At 41.1% G+C, this 18,784-nt stretch overlaps 1 protein-coding gene across 2 annotated transcripts in view; it reads left to right on the top strand.

The window, feature by feature from the left end:
- The window catches only part of NF1 (neurofibromin 1), a 291,063-nt gene that overhangs the window by 75,376 nt on the left and 196,903 nt on the right, over window positions 1-18,784 (top strand). For both annotated transcript variants that reach the window (XM_062175267.1, XM_062175266.1), the window contains exons 5-8: window positions 7,939-8,045; window positions 14,647-14,714; window positions 14,943-15,018; window positions 15,763-15,920. In XM_062175267.1, the coding sequence (XP_062031251.1) occupies window positions 7,939-8,045; window positions 14,647-14,714; window positions 14,943-15,018; window positions 15,763-15,920 (409 nt within the window). The remainder of the gene's footprint in view (window positions 1-7,938; window positions 8,046-14,646; window positions 14,715-14,942; window positions 15,019-15,762; window positions 15,921-18,784) is intronic.

The following is an 18,784-nucleotide window of genomic DNA, read 5'->3' as shown; positions in this document are numbered from 1 at the left end:
CCCAAGCACTTGGGCTATCCTCCACTGCACTCCCGGGCCATAGCAGAGAGCTGGCCTAGAAGAGGGGCAACCGGGACAGAATCCGGCGCCCCGACTGGGACTAGAACCTGGTGTGCCGGCGCCGCTAGGCGGAAGATTAGCCTATTGAGTCGTGGCGCCAGCCCAACTTTCCTTTATTTCATGACTCCAGTTCTCTGTCTATTGTCGGAATATCAGTTGTCTAAAGTTTTCTTAGTTTTCAGGGGGCAGACTGCTCAGAAATGGGATCTATGAAATAACATGTTTCACACAGCTGTATTTGCCTTTTCATTTAGCTAATGTCAGAAATAGGAGCTGATCTTGTTCAAGGATCACTGATCTAAAAGACCATTATGATGGTTTAATTTAGGTGGAAGCATCTTATGTCATAGCAGTAGGTCCTTAAAAATATGTTACTTAAATGACAGTTTTTTTCTGAAGATTGATCATATATTTTATATATAATAGGTGGATCAGTGTTATGAAAATGTTTTATGCTTAACTATTCTCCTTGCCAACAAATGTTTGTCCTTTTAGATTTTTTGTTTTTATATTTGATTTATTTGTATTTTATTTGAGAGGCACATAGAGACAGAGACAGAGCTTCCACCCGCTTTTTCCCTCCCCAAATGCTCACAGTAGCTGAGACTAGGCCAGGCTGAAGCCAAGAGGTAGACACTCAATCCTAGTCTTCCATGTGGGTGGCAGGACCACTTCAGCCATCACCTGCTGCCTTCGAGGGTGTGCATTAGCAAGAGGCTGGAAGCATGCGAAGAGCTGGGGCTTCAACTCTGACATTCTGATATAGGACGTGGGCATCCCAGCTGGTGCCTAAACCACCAGACCAGAGGTCTGCCCTTGAGGTTTGCTTTTTATACATGTATTTCTGTCCTTTTCTTTAGGGGAAGATGGGCTCTAGATCTTATGATGGGTTTTTTAATCTGAAGTATACTGTGTTCTGTGCTCTTTGATGTAGAAGATGAACTGGTTTCTCCACAGAATTACTGTACAACTGCACTAGATGTAGCTGTTTTGTCGGGAAGTGCCCTTCCAGAAGCAGCAGACTTAGTGACTTTAAAAGTTATTTGGTCTTTATAAGTCTACTCTTAAAAAAAAAAAGATCTATTTGAAAGTCAGAGCTACAGAGAAGCAGAGGCAGAGAGAGAGGTCTTTCATCTGCTGGTTCACTCCCCAGATGCAACAGCTGGAGCTGTGCTGATCCGAAGCCAGAAGCTGCTTCTGGGTTTCCTACGCAGGTGCAGAGGCCCAAGGACTTGGGCCATCTTCTGATGCTTTCTCAGGTGATAGCAGAGAGCTGGATCAGAAGTGGAGTAGCCGGGACTCGAACCAGTGCCCATATGGGATGTCAGCACTGCAGGCGGTTGCTTAACCTGCTACACCACAGCACTGGCCCCACAAATCTACTTTTAAAAATGATTTCTTAATCTTTTAAAATAGTTTTTGATTTCTTTTATGTTTTTCATCATTCAAAACACACTTAATATTCTCTCTAATACTGTTAAATTTTTCTTATATACAATTTACATTTTTAAAATATTTATTTATTTAAAAGGTAGTTACAGAGATTGATCTTCCATCCACTGGTTCACTCCCCAAATGGCCACAATGGTCAGAGCTGCACCAGGCTGAAGCCAGAAGCTTCTTCCCAGTTCTCCCACTTGGGTACAGGGGCCCAAGGACTTGGGCCATCTTCTGCTGCTTTCCCAGGCTTTTTAGCAGGTTGCTGGATTGGAAGTGGACTAGTCAGGACTGGAACTGATGCCTGTATGCGGCTTTACTTTCTATGCCTTAACACCAGGCCCCACAATTTACTCTTATTCAGTGAATTCTTTCTGTTTTGTTATCTGTGACTGCAAATCTGTCTGTAGTGTGATCTGTATTTTCTTTGGGAACCTCTTGTCCTGAGCTATGGGAGTTTTCCAGTGATAATTTTGCTAGGTGTGGTATCCAGCGCTGAACCTTTTTTTTTTTTTTTAATTTCTCATCCTCAGGCATTATGAGTAGTATAAATTTGGACCCTACACCCTTATAAAGTAACAGCATTAAGCCACTTTTTTCCCCTATTCAAAGCTCAGGCAGAGCAGATAAACTTCTTTGTACTGGTTGATTTTATTTCTTCTTTTTGGGAGGGTATCCCATAAACTATTCATGAACTTTGGGCAGTGCCCCGAGTTCTGATCCCTGCGTCATCAGTGTGAAGGCTTTTTCCAGTCCAGTTGGATGTTAAGCCCCAAACTCCTCAGTTAGGGAGATAAAAACCTCCTTCATGTTCATGTGTCTTTGGTTGCAGCGTGAGACCATGCCCTTACTCTGGTGTCCAGTTTCCTCTGCTTCTGAAGCTGGGTGGGTGGGTAGCGTTTTCCTTTGTTTCTGTGCATGTAAAGACATCTCTCTGTGGTTCAGTCCCCTGGGCCTCTCTGGATGTTGTAGTGTTAGGTTTTCTACCTTCATTTCTTTCGCTCAGTCTATCCCTCATTTTATGTCTGTGCTTCAGAGATGACATTTGAGCATCACAACATGTCCCTATGTAATAACTGGTCTGCAGAGGGGGTCAAACTTTCCTTCCAGTTTTCACAAACCACAAGAGTCAGTTCTTCAAAAGTTAGTGTTGCTGACTATGTTGTGTTTTCTAAGGATTCATCCTCCATGTTTCTAAGCTCTTTGTGGCAGCTATGGAATTTTTAGTATGTAAATGAGTGTTGAGGATCTTCTTATTCCCAGCTTGAACTGCTAATCTTTTCTCACCCTGATACGAATGCTTTAGTGTTAAGTGGTTAGAAAACTTTAATGTTAGTTTTAGGCTGATAGAGGCTAAAGTGAGTGAAATGAGAATTAGAAAAGAAATACAGTTATTTCACTTTTATCACCTGAAGATTTAATGTGATAATAAGATCATTTTAAACTGCTCTAGAAGGGCTGGTGCTGTGGCATAATAGCCTGAGCCTCTGCCTGCTGTGCTGGCATTGACATCCCATTTGGATGTGGGTTTGGGTCCCAGTTGCTCCTCTTCCAATCCAGCTCTCTGCTATGGCCTGGGAAAGCAGTAGAAGATGGCTCAAGTACTTGGGCCCCTCGACCCATGTGGGAGGCTTGGAAAAAGCTCCTGGCTCCTGGCTTCAGATTGGTCCAGCTGTGTCCACTGCAGTCATTTGGGGAGTGAAACAGTGGATGGAAGAACTTTCTCTTTGTCTCTCCCTCTCTTTGTAATTCTGCCTCTCAAATAAAAATAAAAATCATAAAAAAACCGCACTAGTTAGAATTCAAGTTAATATTATGAATAAGTGCTTTTTCACCACTTCTCTCTTTTGTTGTATTTATAGGAACTAGTAATTCCTCTGTCCTGTTTATCTTTCTCTGATTTCTATTAATTGAAATAATGAGTATATCTTATTGGGTGGCACAATTTAATAGGCTAGTGCTAACAGCTTTTGATACTCTAATCTTTTTGGTGTTAGTGCAAAATGGAAGGAAATTTGAATTATTTTTATTGAGGCTTAAGTGAATTTCTTTATCAATGAAAAAACATCTACACATTTGTTAAGTGTTAATTTTTTCTATATTTCTGATAACTTTATATTCAATGTAAGAGAAGTTTTGGATTTAGAAGGCTTTTTTTTTTTTTTTGTATGTTTGTTTAATGATTTATTCATTTATTTGAAAGGCAGGGCTGAGCCAGGTTGAAATCAGGAGTCCTGAACTCAATCTACGTCATCCACATGGGTGGCAGGGGTCCAGGTACTTGTGCCATCTTTTGCTACTTTCCCAGGCATATTAGCAAGGAGCTGGCTTGGAACCCATATAGGATACCATTGTGGCAGGCAGCAGCTTAACCCACTATGCCATAATGCAAGTCCCTAGAAAGCTTTTAATCTTATGAACTTAGAATCTCTTGTGAAGAAGGATCAAATGATAATATAAATACATTGGCCGGTGCCATGGCTCACTTGGCTAATCCTCCACCTGCAGCGCCAGCACCCCGGGTTCTAGTTCCAGTTGGGGCACAGGTTTCTGTCCCGGTTGCTCCTCTTCCAATCCTGCTTTCTGCTGTGGCCTGGGAAGGCAGTGGAGGATGGCCCAAGTCCTTGGGCCCTGCACCCACATGGGAGAACAGGAGGAACACCTGGCTCCTGGCTTCGGATTGGCATTGCACGCCATTCGTGGCGGCCATTTAGGGGGTGAACTAACAGAAAAGGGAGACCTTTCTCTCTGTCTCTCTCTCTCTCACTAACTCTGCCTATCAAAAAATATATATATATAGGCCGGCGCCGTGGCTCAATAGGCTAATCCTCCGCCTAGTGGTGCCGGCACAATGGGTTCTAGTCCTGGTCAGGGCGCCGGATTCTGTCCCGGTTGCCCCTCTTCCAGGCCAGCTCTCTGCTGTGGCCAGGGAGTGCAGTGGAGGATGGCCCAAGTCCTTGGGCCCTGCACCCCACGGAAGACCAGGAGAAGCACCTGGCTCCTGGCTTCGGATCAGCGCGGTGCGCTGGCCGCAGCGTGCTGGCCGCGGCGGCCATTGGAGGGTGAACCAACGGCAAAGGAAGACCTTTCTCTCTGTCTCTCTCTCTCTCTCACTGTCCACTCTGCCTGTCAAAAAAAAATTAAAAAAATAAAAAAATTTTAAAAATATATAAATACATGTATAAGCTGGAAAGTCAAATAAAAAAAAAGGCTTGCCCACTTTTTTAATGCAAAGTAAATGTATCTTGTCAATATAGGCAAAATATTCATGTTTCTGAAGTCTAATTTATATGAATATAAGTTAATAAAATTAAACTTTATTATATTTTTAGTTTGAAATAGGAATTTTAAATATTTCATTGTAAAGGGGCTGGCGCGCTGTGGTGCAGCGGGTTTAGCTCTGGCCTGAAGTGCTGGCATCCCTTACGGGTGCCAGTTCTGGTCCTGGCTGCTCCACTTCCGATCCAGCTCTCTGCTATGGCCTGGGAAGGCAGTAGAAGATGGCCCAGGATCTTGGGGCCCTGCACCCATGTGGGAGACCCCGGGGGAAGCTCTTGGCTCCTGGCTTCCGATCAGCACAGCTCCGGCTGTTTTGGCCATCTGAGGAGTGAACCAGTGGATGGAAGACCTCTTTCTCTGTCTCTGCCTCTCTCTGTAACTGTCTTTCAAATAAATAAAGTAAATCTAAAAAAAATTCATTGTAGAAAATTTTTAAAAATTTGCATAGCAGAGAGAATAGTATTTCAAATGCCGATGTATCTTAACTGTTTCAGCTTCTTGTGCGCTTTGATTCTTGATTTATCTCTCCCCCCCCTTTTTCAGTACTTTAAAGCACACCCCAGTTAGCATATTTTACCTCCATGTATTTCAGTATATAGCTCTAGTAATAGATTTTAAAAATTTAACTATAATACCATTGTCACACCTGGCAAAAAATCAATTCCTTAATATCATCTTTTACTAAGTTTGTATTTAATTTTTCCCCATCATTTAAAAAATGGCTCTTCATTTGATTTGTTCAAATCAGGATACAAAATTATTCATAGTTTGTAATTGGTCAGTGTTTCTAGTAAGTCTCTCTTAATCTATATCATTTCTTTTTCTTTCTTTCTTTTTTTTTTTTAAAGATTTATTTATTTATTTGGAAGGCAGAGTTACAGAGAGGCAGAGGCAGAGAGAGAGATCTTCCATCTGCTGATTCACTCCCCAAATGGTTGCAATGGCTACGCTGGGCTGATCTGAAGCCAGGAGTTTCTTCCAGGTCTCCCACATGCGTGCAGGGGCCCAAGGACTTGGGCCATCTTCTGCTGCTTTCCCAGGCCATAGCAGAGAGCTGGTTCAGAAGTGGAGCAACTGGGACTTGAACTGGCGCCCATATTACCTGCTATGCCACAGCACCAGCCCCTGTATCATTTCTTTATTATCTGCCACTTCCCAACTTTTTTCCATGCTGTTTGTTGAACTGGGTTGTATTTGCCTTGTAAAAGTTTCCACATTCTGTAGATGGCTGGGTTTGTGACTGGATTCCTGTGGGTGCACAAGCATACTTTCATAGCTCTGTGTGATTCTTATGTCTCATCAGAAAACAGTGCTATCATCCCAGTTCGATGCTGTGATAGATTGTTTGGTTTGGGTCTTGTAAAGATTATCCTTTTCTTGTGAAATTTCCCATAAAATTTTTATTTGTATTTAGTAGCCACTGATGATCGGTGCCTGGATCCATTATTTTGTTGGGGGCTGCAAAATGATAAATTTTATATTCTAGAATTCATTCTTAAATTTTAAATTGCTATTTTTATAAAACATTTTTGCTTTATTTATTCAGTTATATTGCAATACAGTCTATATAGGGAATACACTATGGCTACTTTCTGGGTTATTTATTTATTTATTTTTAAAGATTTATTTTATTTACTTGAAAGACAGAGTTACAGAGAGAGGTAGAGACAGAGAGAGAGGTCTTCCATCTGCTGGTTCACTCCCCAGATGGCTGCAACGGCCGGAGCTGCACCAATCCGAAGCCAGGAGCTTCTTCCCTGTCTCCCACATGGGTGCAGGGGTCCAAGGACTTGGGCCATCTTCCACTGCTATCTCAGGCCATAGCAGAGAGCTGGATCAGAAGAGGAGCAGCCGGGACTTGAATCGGCGCCCATATGGGATGCCGGTGCTTGAGGCCAGGGCATTAATCCATTGCACTGCAGCGCTGGCCCCTGGGTTATTTATTTTAAAAATTTGTTTATTTTCATCCTCTTGAAAGGTGCAGAGAGAGATTGATTGATTGATCTTCTATCCACTGGGTCGCTCCCTAGATGCCCACAACAGCTAGGGCTGGGTCAGGCCAAACTCAGAAGCCCAGAACTCCATCTGGGTCTCCCATGTGGGTGGCAAGGATCCAAGAACTTGAGTCAATACCTGCTGCATTAGCAGGCAGTTGGATGAAAGTGGAGGAGCTAGGCCTTGAACTGGCATTCTTTTTTTTTTTTTTTTTGACAGGCAGAGTGGATAGTGAGAGAGAGAGAGACAGAGAGAAAGGTCTTCCTTTTTGCCGTTGGTTCACCCTCCAATGGCCGCCGCGGCCGGCACACTGCGCTGATCCGAAGGCAGGAGCCAGGTGCTTCTCCTGGTCTCCCATGCGGGTGCAGGGCCCAAGCACTTGGGCCATCCTCCACTGCCTTCCCGGGCCATAGCAGAGAGCTGGCCTGGAAGAGGGGCAACCGGGACAGAATCCAGCGCCCCGACCGGGACTAGAACCTGCTGTGCCGGCGCCGCAAGGCGGAGGATTAGCCTGTTAAGCCACGGCGCCGGCCTGAACTGACATTCTGATAGGGGATGCAGGCATTACAAGTGGCAGCTTACTCACTAGTCGTACAACAGCACCCACCCCAGTTATTCATTTTCAGAATGAGTTGATATCCTAAGAACTACAGAAGTTTACCTGTGAATTTTTTCTTCAGTATTAATTATTTCTGGTATATGTTTTCAGTTGTTGTGGACCTGAGTCTTTTTTTGCTCAAATTACTCCATTGTAAACAGTTGTATGGCCTTTTAAATGCTTATCTGGATGATCTTTGACAACTCTGATAGTTTTGATAGTTAACTTGTTTTCAAGCTCAAAGTGACCACGGTTCCTCCTATACATCTCCTGCCTCTATCCTGAAATGAACTAATTTTGCCAGAGAGCCAAATAGGGAATATTGTTTAGGCATCTCATTCTTAAAGATAGAAATCCTAAGTTTACTGGATTATCACTGCTTATTTTATCATCTCCCTTAAATTGTATTCCTTTAGATTTATATAATAAATATTTATTCCATTTTTGTTATATATATATATATATATATATATATGTCTTTATGAACTCATTTTTAGAGGGAAAACAGCTCTTGAAATCAGAATATTGGAATGTTCTAAAACTTGATAATTATTTTTGGTTCTTTTCAGGTTACAGGAGTTGACTGTTTGTTCAGAAGACAATGTTGATGTTCATGATATAGAATTGTTACAGTATATCAATGTGGATTGTGCAAAATTAAAACGACTTCTGAAGGGTAGGTTTAAATAATTGATGTATTTGAAATTAATCACCCTGGGTCAAAAGCTAGAATTATGAATGTAGTAATTGTGTTGAACTAGTACATTGAATTGATTTTTTTTTAAAGAAATCTTTATTTGAAAGGCAGAGTGACAGGAAGTAGGAGAATGGGGGACAGGGAGAGATCTTCCATTTGCTGGTTCACTCTCCAAATGGCTACAATGATCCAGTGACCGGGGCTGGGCCAGGCTGAAACCAGGAGCCAGGTACTCCATTCTGGTCTCCCATTTGAGTGGCAGGGACCCAAGTACTTGGGCCATTTTCTCTGTTTTTTTCCAGACACATTATCAGGAAGCTGAATCAAGAGGAGAGGAGCTGGGACTTGAACTGGTGCTCTGATATGATATGCTAGCATTACAAGTGGCAGGCTTAACCTGGTGTGCCACAGAACTGGCTCCAAAGTGGTTGTTATAATATAAAGATCATTGTAAAATGGTCAGTAATAAATATGATTCCCTAATTTTTGAAACTCTGAAGATGATGTTGTAGAGAAGAAAAGTATTTTAAATCTTGGCAATGGAAAGTTTTTTTTGTTTTGTTTTGTTTTTTTTATTTGACAGAATTAGAGAGAGAGAGACAGAGAGAAAGGTTGTTGGTTCACTCTCCAAATGGCCGCTATGGCCGGCGCTGTGGCCAATCCAAAGCCAGGAGCCAGGTGCTTCTTCCTGGTCTCCCATGTGGGTGCAGGGGCCCAAGTACCTGGGCCATCCTCCCCTGAACTCTGGGGCTACAGCAGAGAGCTGGACTGGAAGAGGAGCAACCGGGACTAGAACCAGGCGCCCACATGGGATGCTGGTGCCAAAGGCGGAGGATTAGCGAAGTGAGCCACGGCGCCGGCCCTGGAAAGTTTTTCAATCACAATTTCTGCTTGTAATAAAGGAAATTCAAGGATGCTGTTATTTAATTTTCCTGAAATTTGATCTCTTGAGCAGAGCTATACTTATAAAGGTTATCTGTTTAGTTATTGTAGTCCTTAAAGAAGATGGTCTTTAGCAGGATGTCAACATTTTACTGCAGAATGAACCAGGAGATTGATCTTAGAGCAAGAAGTGGAATTGACCCAGGGATCTGGTTTCTAACATTTCTATTTTTAGCTCTTACTGACTGGCTATTGCAGCATTATAAAATGTTTTAGCAATTTAGTGACAGTTTTGCTTCCTCGTAGAACATGTCAGTAGGAGTCCTGCATGGGGATATTTTAACACTTAATATGTGATTTTAAAACTTTGGAAAGAAGGCTGGCGCTGTGGCTCACTAGGCTAATCCTCCGCCTGTGGCGCCACTACTCTGGGTTCTAGTCCCGGTTGGGGCACTGGTTCTGTTCCGGTTGCCCCTCTTCCAGTCGAGCTCTGTGCTGTGGCCCGGGAGTGCAGTGGAGGATGGTCCAAGTGCTTGGGCCCTGCACCCGCATGGGAGACCAGGAGGAAGCACCTGGCTCCTGGCTTCAGATCGGCGCAGAGCGCCGGCCATAGCAGCCATTTAGGGGGTGAACCAACGGAAAAAGGAAGACCTTTCTGTCTCTCTCTCTCTCATTGTCTAACTCTGCCTGTCAAAAACCAAAAAAACAAACAAACAAAAAAAAACCTTTGGGAAGTGCTTCCCAGGCCCCTGTCCATTTAAATAACTATGCGCAGGAATTGAGAGAATTTGTGTAATAAGCAGTAAAGTGCTAATAAGATAGCAGTAAGTGTTGTTCATAAACTGAGTATGGATACCTAAATTTCATTTCTCAAAAACTGTGTTTTAGTTTTAGGTTTATAGACCTCAGCTAATGTGAACAGGAAACCTTGTCATGTGTAGTTCACATTTCATTTTACTTTGTATTTTGATGAAAGTATTATCAGTAATGTAAAAGATGGAGATTGAGTTATGTTAACTTTGAAAACTTCAGTAATTCTGCAGTGTAAGTTTTGAGTGCGTTGTTAAGTTCTCTTTAAATTTGCTATTAACTATTTCACCGCAGTTATAGAAAGGTTGTATTTATATAGATAAATAATGTAAAACTGTTCCGTTTATATTACCCTTGTTCAGAATTTTTTGTTTTAGATCTTTACCGTTGTAAAACCAAGCAACAGTTAAATACATTTTTAGTAACCTTGATAAAGGAAAACATGGATCATTTTAGCTATTATTATGCCATGATATGAACATGTAGAAAGTGGTTGTTTTAGATTATAGTAAACTGTTCTTCCTTGTTGAAGTCAGCAGGATTTAAATATCTATCATGAAACTCTGAGCAGTTAAGGAACTGAATGGTAAAATTTTGAGGTGTCTTTTGTGAAATAAATTAAAAATTTTAAATGGGATTTTATGGTTTCTTATGATTATTCAGAGACATTCTGGCAATAAATCTATTCCAGTTTTCTGAAGAGTAGCTGTTTAAGACAATAGCTTTTGTATAAATGTTCAGTATGTAGTCAACTGAGATGATTTTCCTTGCCCAAACAAATGTGTGGCTAAATGAATGAACTTTCTTCTTTTCTTCTTCCAATAAATAAATGCCATCATTGTCATCCTCTGATAATTGAATGACTTTCTTTTCTTCTTCAGATAAATGAATGACTTTTCTTCTTCCTCTTCCTTCTCTTTTTTCCTACCCCCACCTTTTTTTTAAATTTGAGAGGCAGAGAGAAAAAGATCTCCCAATCCACTAATTTATTTTCCAAATACCTGCAATGAGTAAGGCTAAAATAGGTCAAAGCCAGGAGCTAGAAATTCACTTCAGGTCTCCCATGTGAGTGTCTAGAAATTCACTTCAGGTCTCACAGGTGAGTGCAGGAACCTAAATATTTGAGCCATCGACTGTTGCCTCCCAGGGGGTTCGTTAGCAGGAACTGAGAGTGGAGCCAGGACTCAAACCATGCACTCTTGATACAGTGTGCTGAGTCACAGCCAGCACCTGAACTTCTAGGCCAGGACCTACCCAATGACTTTCTTTTACATTGAGGTAACTTCCCCACTGAGTGCAGCTTCCTCATGAACGTAAATTTAGAGCGTATGCTGATAAACGCTGTGGTGTAGCAGGTAAAGCTGCTGCCTTCAGTGCCAGCATCCCATATGGGCACTGGTTTGAGTCCTTGTTGCTCCATTTCTGATCCAGCTCTCTGCTGTGGCCTGGGAGAGCAGTAGAAGATGGTCCGAGTCCTTGGGCCCCTGCACCTGCATGGGAGACCTAGAAGAGGCTCCAGGCTCCAGGCTCCTGGCTTCAGGTCAGCCCAGCTCTGGACATTGTGGCTATTTGGTGAGTGAACCAGTGAATGGAAGACTGACTTCTGTCTCTGTCTCTGTCTCTCTCTCTCTGTCTCTGTGTGTGTGTGTGTGTGTGTGTCTCTGCCTCTCAAGAAATAAATAATAAAGTGAAAAATCAGCAAAAATAGCTCTAGGCTACAATGGTAAAAGGAATGGAAACTTTCTATAATGAGTAATAAAAATAATAATGTTTTAAATTCAGTTAAACAGGATCTGTTGGGAAACTGTGTATAAGAAAACATGTTATATGCTTGGATTACAAAGATTAATAAAGTACAGTAACTGACCCTAAGGAGCTCATAGCACAGGTTATGGGCATGTATTTTATTAGCAAATTATTTGCCAAACAATATGATAACCACATAGGGTAAGCATAAAGTTAGAGGAAGTATTTATTTGGGGTTCAAGATGTTAACTGGAAAAGAGCATAATGTAAAGGTGCAAACATAGGTGAGATCACATTAATAAAAACATAGCAACATTTATTGTATTTTTTGTATATTGCTGTGCGATTTTTATACCTTCCTCATCAATTTGTAAAATAACCCTGTGAAGCAATACTAGTATTGTTATTCATTGTACAGATGAGGAAACTCAGGCTTGAGTGACATTTCCTAGGTCTTAGAGCTAGAATTGTCCTCGTAAAGATTCAGTTCGTATCTGTCCATGTCTAGAACCGGAGTACTCAACTGCTTCACTGTTGTGCTTATGGTTTATGGGGTTTTATATTAGTGGCTGTGGGAAGCGGTGAAAAAGCTTTAATGTGGGGAATATCTTGAGCAGTATTTTATTTTAGACACATTACTTTGCTTGAACTTTGTAGAATGGTTTGGTAGAAGGTTAATGGACTTCTGGGACTTAGTTCTATAATAATGTAAGAGGACAGTAATGAGGGTAGTAGCCAATTTGATAGCTATTTAGGAAGTAGAGTACCTAGCATTTGGAAGGAACTTAAATAAGAGGTTAGAGAGGTACCACCAAATAGTGCAGAGCATGTTGGTTAAAGCAGCAGAGGGAAGGAAGGTTGATGGTAGAGAAAGGCATGGTGAGGAAAATGATTAATTCAGTTTTAAATCTTCTGATTTTGAAATATGAATAGGATGTCCAATCAGAAGCTTGTAGAACTGAATAAAAGGTACATACATTGGAATTGAGAATAGACGATTGTGTTAAACACGTTTCAAAAAGGTACAATTGATTAAACAAAGCAAAAAGACACTGAAGTATAATGCTATTATGTGGAAATGAAAGAAGAATGTGAGCAAAGAAAATTCAAAGGATTTTTTAAAATTTTATTTATTTATTTTTTTGACAGGCAGAGTGGACAGTGAGAGAGAGAGACAGAGCAAAAGGTCTTCCTTTGCCGTTGGTTCACCCTCCAATGGCTGCCGCGGCTGGCGCACTGCGGCCGGCACACCGCGCTGATCCGAAGCCAGGAGCCAGGTGCTTCTCCTGGTCTCCCATGGGGTGCAGGGTCCAAGCACTTGGGCCATCCTCCACTGCCCTCCCAGGCCATAGCAGAGAGCTGGCCTGAAAGAGGGGCAACCGGGACAGAATCTGGCGCCCCGACCGGGACTAGAACCCGGTGTGCCGGCGCCACAGGCGGAGGATTAGCCTACTGAGCTGCGGCACCGGCCCAAAGGATATATTTTTAAACTGATGTGAAAAGCAAGGTGCTATTTATAAATCCAGAAAAAGAAATTCCCATTTAGAAGTTTCTTCAGATAATTGCTTTTATTACTCAAGGACTCATCTCTATCTTAGAGAAAGGTTCTTTTTCTTTTTCTTTCTTCCCTTCTTTCTTTCTTTCCTTCTTTCCTTCTGTCTGTCTCCCTCCCTCTCTCCCTCCCCCCTCCCTTCCTTTCTTCTTTTCTTCCTCTCCCTTCCCTTCCCTCCTCTCCCCTCCCTTCTCCTCCCTCCTTCTCTCCCCTCCCTTCCCTCCTTCACTGCTTTCCTTCCTTCCTTCTTTCCTTCCTTGTTATACAGAGAGAGAGAGAGAGAGAGAGAGAGAGAGAGAGAGAGAGAGAGAGATGTAATCCACTGGTTCTCTCCCAAAATGACTGCAGTGGCTGAAGCTGGGCTGATCAAGCCAGGAACTTCTTCCAGGTCTTCCACGTGGGTGCAGAGGCCTAAGCACTTGGACCATCTTCCTCTGCTTTCGAAGGGACATTATCAGGGAGCTGGATTGGAAGTGCAGCAGCTAGGACTCAAACCAGCACTCATATGGGGTGCTGGCACTGCAGGTGGTGGCATTACCCACTATGCCACAGTGCCAGCCCCAATACTGATGTGTTTGACCTGACACTTCTTCTGGATGCTTACTTACCTTAACGAAATAATCAGTAATGTGCAAAAAGTATTTGGATATAAAATTGTTTATTAATGTTATTTACAGTGATGAAATACATAAATGTTATGATAGTGAGCTAACATTTATAATAGTGAAATAACATAGTGGTAGACCAGGAAAGCATTAGACAACCAATGACTTAATGCAGTGATGTGACTGTACTGAGACAGCAAAACTTACTGAAAAGACTACAGCTTTGAAGACTAATTAATTCAGTAGATCTCAGAGGCAGTTGGCTCACCTGTAATATTCTGAAAGCATTAAGATTTTGAAAATATTAATATATCAACCTGAAAATATCTGGCATGTTGCAGTTGTTCAAATAATAGCTAATTCTATATACAGAACCATCAAAACCTAAGTTGGAAGAGTTTTTAATGGTGGAGAAGAAGTTGAGAATTCTATGTAAAAAGAAGATGTGAGGGAGCTTCAGAAAAGTTCATGAAAAAGTGAAACTAAAATAACTTGTTTTTGTACAGAAAAATTTGAAAATCCATGTTTAGTTTTCTTATAATACACATTTTCTATGAACTTTTGAAAGTACACTCATGCATGCACATTAGTAAGGATGGGAAAAATTTGGCAAACTCAGTTGTGATTGCTCTGAACTGTAGAAGCATGGATAATGTTTTAAATTTCCTTTAGGCTCTTATATATTTTTTGAATTTTCTGCACGATCATGTATTTTATCCTTTTTGAAAAATCAAATTATTGAAAACAAAGTTAACAAACACAAAACCTTTGAAGTTCAAGGTGTTGGCTTTTTTCTTTAGTTTTGTCTTTGGTGAACATAACTACTGAACTGGGGTTTTATATTAATTGTCTTTACCCTTACATTGCTTAAAGTACTTGAACAAAAGTAGTATTTAAAAGGAAAGTTATTTTTACTAATAGCTCTGAACTAATATTTGTGTTCATCAATGTGGAATTAACTAAAATAAGTCTTTTTTCCCCTCAGAAACAGCATTTAAATTTAAAGCTTTAAAGAAAGTTGCACAGTTAGCAGTTATAAATAGCTTGGAAAAGGTAAGCTACACCTGTTTCATGTTAAAATTTCATTTTTGGTTATAAATTTAACTTTCTTTAATATTTTGAATCAAAAAGTAATGACTTGAGTGAGTTTCAGTTTAATTTTTGGAAAAATGCATTGCAGTATGCTTATGATGAAAACCAAAAGTTTGTGACATTTTATTTACTTACAGTAAGAAAAAGATTACTGCCTTCATATAAAGATATATGTTTGGTTATTTGCAGGCATTTTGGAATTGGGTAGAAAATTATCCAGATGAATTTACAAAGCTGTACCAGATTCCACAGACTGATATGGCTGGTAAGCATAATATTTTTTTTAATCTTTGAGATTCTTAATTATGAGATAAAAACTTACCACTTTCTATGTTATTTTGTTGAAAAGTGCTTTTACTTCTATTTTCAAATTTGAAGTCCATGCATAGTTTTTTTTTCAATAATTTGTGTTTTCCATGAACTTTTTGTCAATAGGAACTATGTTTTTCTATCATTCTAAATTACCTCCAAACGTTTCCCTGCATTTGAGCAAATAGATAATTTGAAGTGAAACTCTAATCTTTTAAGAATTGTGATTAGATATTTGGTGGCTGTCAGTTGAGGAGAAGCACTTTTTGTATTCTGAGGCTTTATTTTATATTTAGGGATATGTGTGTAAAGAGTACTACTCTTACCTATGATATAAGAATTCTCAGGACACAGTTGCATGACAAAGATTAAAGACTCCTGGAGAACTTTGGTAATGCTCTTTGAGGAGCTGTCCAGTCTGTTGCTTGGGTACCTTGCACTTTATATAAGGGCCTGCACATTAAGACTAAACACAAGGCCACCCTTTCTACATTTTTACATTGTGGACTTTTCCAGGGTGGATCAGCATAGCTCTTCTTACACAGGATGATTGTCTGCCTTCCTGAGTAAATGTGTGTAGTTTAAGTGAACTTGCAAGTTTATATTTTATAAATGTGACCTTGGGATAGTGTTGGCTTTTAAACCCTGGGATTTTCTTCTCATCTAATAATGTCATTTAATGTTTATATTTTTCCTGTAGAGTGCGCAGAAAAGCTGTTTGACTTGGTGGATGGCTTTGCTGAAAGCACCAAACGTAAAGCCGCAGTGTGGCCGTTACAAATCATTCTTCTTATCTTGTGTCCAGAAATAATCCAGGATATATCCAAGGATGTGGTTGATGAAAACAACATGAATAAGGTGAGGAGGGCAAAATATTTCTATTATGTCCAGATGTGAAGCAGTTTGTTTCACTCAAATGTGTATTTTGGGCTTATTATTCTTTAAACAAACCATTTAAAGGACAGTTTTAATTATAATCATTTTAGGTTTCTTAGTTTGCTGGCCTTAGAGACATACTTGTACATTTTGTTTGGAAGAGGGATAGATAATACCAGCCAATCAATGATCAAAGATTTAAAACAATCACTTAGTTTCATTCTTTTACCAGAGAAGACTAAGTAATGTTTCCGATAGTGTTTTTTTTTTTTTTTGCTTTAATTTCTAAATTTATTTTTTTAATTTATTTTTTAAGGAATACAAATTTCATAAATACAAATTTAGGAATATAGTTATTCTTCCTACCATACCAGTCTTCCCACCCACACTCCCAACCCTCCTCTTCCATCTCCCCTTCCCAGCCCCATTCTCCATTAAGATTCATTTTCAGTTAACTTTGTATATAGAAGACCTACTCTATACTAAGATTTCAACAGTTTGTGCACATGCGTGCACACACACACAGTTTGAGAACTGGTTTTACAGTTAACTCTCAATAAAACTCATTGAGGACAGAGGTCCTGCATGGGGTGTTAGTGCGCTGAGACTTCTGTTGTTAATTTAACAACTAACACTCTCTTGTATGATATCAGTGATCACCAGAGGCTCTTGACATGAGCTGCCTAGGCTATGGAAACCTTTTGAGTCCACAAACTGTCAGTATTTGGTTGAGATCATAGCAAAGTGGAAGTTCTCTCCTCCCTTCTTTGATGGCCGCTTCTTTCCACTGGGGTCTTATAAAGATCCTTCATGTAGAACATTTTTTGCCACAGTGTCTTGGCTTTCCATGCCTGAAACGTTCTCATGGCCTTTTCAGCCAGACCAGGAAGCCTTAAGGGCTGATTCTGAGGTCAGAGTGTTACTTCAACTGATTGTCATTCTGTGAATCTGCTGTGTGGACTGCTTCTCATGTTGGACATTCTCTCCTTTGTAATTCTATCTATTATTCTTTTTTTTGACAGGCAGAGTGGATAGTGAGAGAGAGAGACAGAGAGAAAGGTCTTCCTTTTTGCCGTTGGTTCACCCTCCAATGGCCGCCGCGGCCGGCACACTGTGCTGATCCGAAGGCAGGAGCCAGGTGCTTCTCCTGGTCTCCCATGCAGGTGCAGGGCCCAAGAACTTGGGCCATCCTCCACTGCCTTCCCGGGTCATAGCAGAGAGCTGGTCTGGAAGAGGGGCAACCGGGATAGAATCCGGCGCCCCAGCCGAGACTAGAACCTGGTGTGCCGGCGCCGCAAGGCAGAGGATTAGCCTGTTAAGCCACGGCGCCGGCCCAATTCTATCTATTATTATTACCAGATACTTGATCCTATTCATGTGATCTCTTTAACACTTAATCCTGTCTATAAATTCACTTTAACTTTAAGATGGCATTTTTACCACCAAGTTTAATGGGATTTGGTGTCCCATGACAAGTTTTTAAACTGTACCCTTAGGAGTGAATCTGTAGGAATGTATGCAGAATTATACCACTTTACAGTTACAAATTCCACTGTGGTCTGAGTAAGATGCATGGTATGATTTTGGGAGTAGAGCCATTGATGTTAGAGTAGAGGCTGTGATTACAAGGAATGAGGCCCTAAGTGGGCTAGACAGGGTGTAGAACAAAGCAGAGTCACTGGAGGACCGAAGAAAGGTGCTAAGCCACGAATAGGTTTTCCAATTAAGAGGTCAGTAGAAACTGACAGGAGGGGCCTGATAACAATCTGTGGGCTTTAAGGCCTTGCCAGTTCTGAGGCCCAGATATGCCTATCTCTTCACATGGAGTACATCCTAAGGGAGGTGTGAACCTTCTTGAGAAGGCACCCTGTTGAATTCCATTACCTAGCCAGCCTGGGAGGAGAGCCGGCCAGGTGAAAGCAGGTGGCGTCTCTAACAGGAAATTTACAGTTCTGCTGGCAATGTTGCTGACCCTATTTGGCCATCCCCTTAGCAGTGGTGGTTACTTTGGAAGCTGGGCTGAGTGAAGGGCTTTTCAGCTTAGAGCCAGCAAGGTCTGTGTCTTTGACTTGAAGTCCTTCAACTCCAGAGCAGTTCTGTTAACAGTGACCCAACTCTTGGCTGGCAGAGCTGCCATGGCTCTTCATAAGCTGACTTCTGCTGAAGCCCTGGCTTTCCATATAAACCAATGCAGTGGACTGGCCTGTTGGGTCTCCTTGATGGCAGATCACTGTGCAGAGTAGCCATTAATTGGCCTGCCACCTATCTTTACATTGCTTCTGATACAAAGCTTTCATCTCCTCCTGGTTTTTGTTAAAGCAGACCAGAGGATGCAAGTCAAGGGGGTGGGGGGTGCTCAAGTCCCATCTCTAATCTTTGTGGCCTAAACTAGAAGTCTGTAGTCACAGGCATGTTCTGATAGTGGTTTTTCTGTGAGGTAGACAGTGCCCATGAGGAAAACTATGTCCTCACTTTAAAAGTTTTCTCCTTTTGTTTAGTCTGAAAGCAAGGTTTTGCGTATTTACTGTGCCCTTGGCAAAGTAAATCTAGCCGTGAAATGGTAATGGAAGCTCTCAGTTTGGCTATGCTATTGCAGAAAATGTTAGCCATCTCTTTTATAACATCTGAAAATCAAGCTACATCCTGGAGAGTTCTTCAATATAGAGTCAGTTTCCCATCTTGAAGAGAATAAAGAAATGAGGGAATAAGACAGGCTTCCCAGATCGCTTACTGACAATAACAGTAACAAATGAAAATTTACCAAGCAATTTCAACTATTAAATAACAACTTATGAAAACATTTACTGGAAGGTCCAATACCCTCTATAAATTTTAAGAATACATGA

Source organism: Lepus europaeus, chromosome 18 (genome assembly GCF_033115175.1).
Source record: "Lepus europaeus isolate LE1 chromosome 18, mLepTim1.pri, whole genome shotgun sequence".
NCBI lineage: Eukaryota > Metazoa > Chordata > Mammalia > Lagomorpha > Leporidae > Lepus > Lepus europaeus.
The sequence above is the reverse complement of the archived record's forward strand: the minus strand, read 5'-3'. Positions and strand labels throughout refer to the sequence as shown.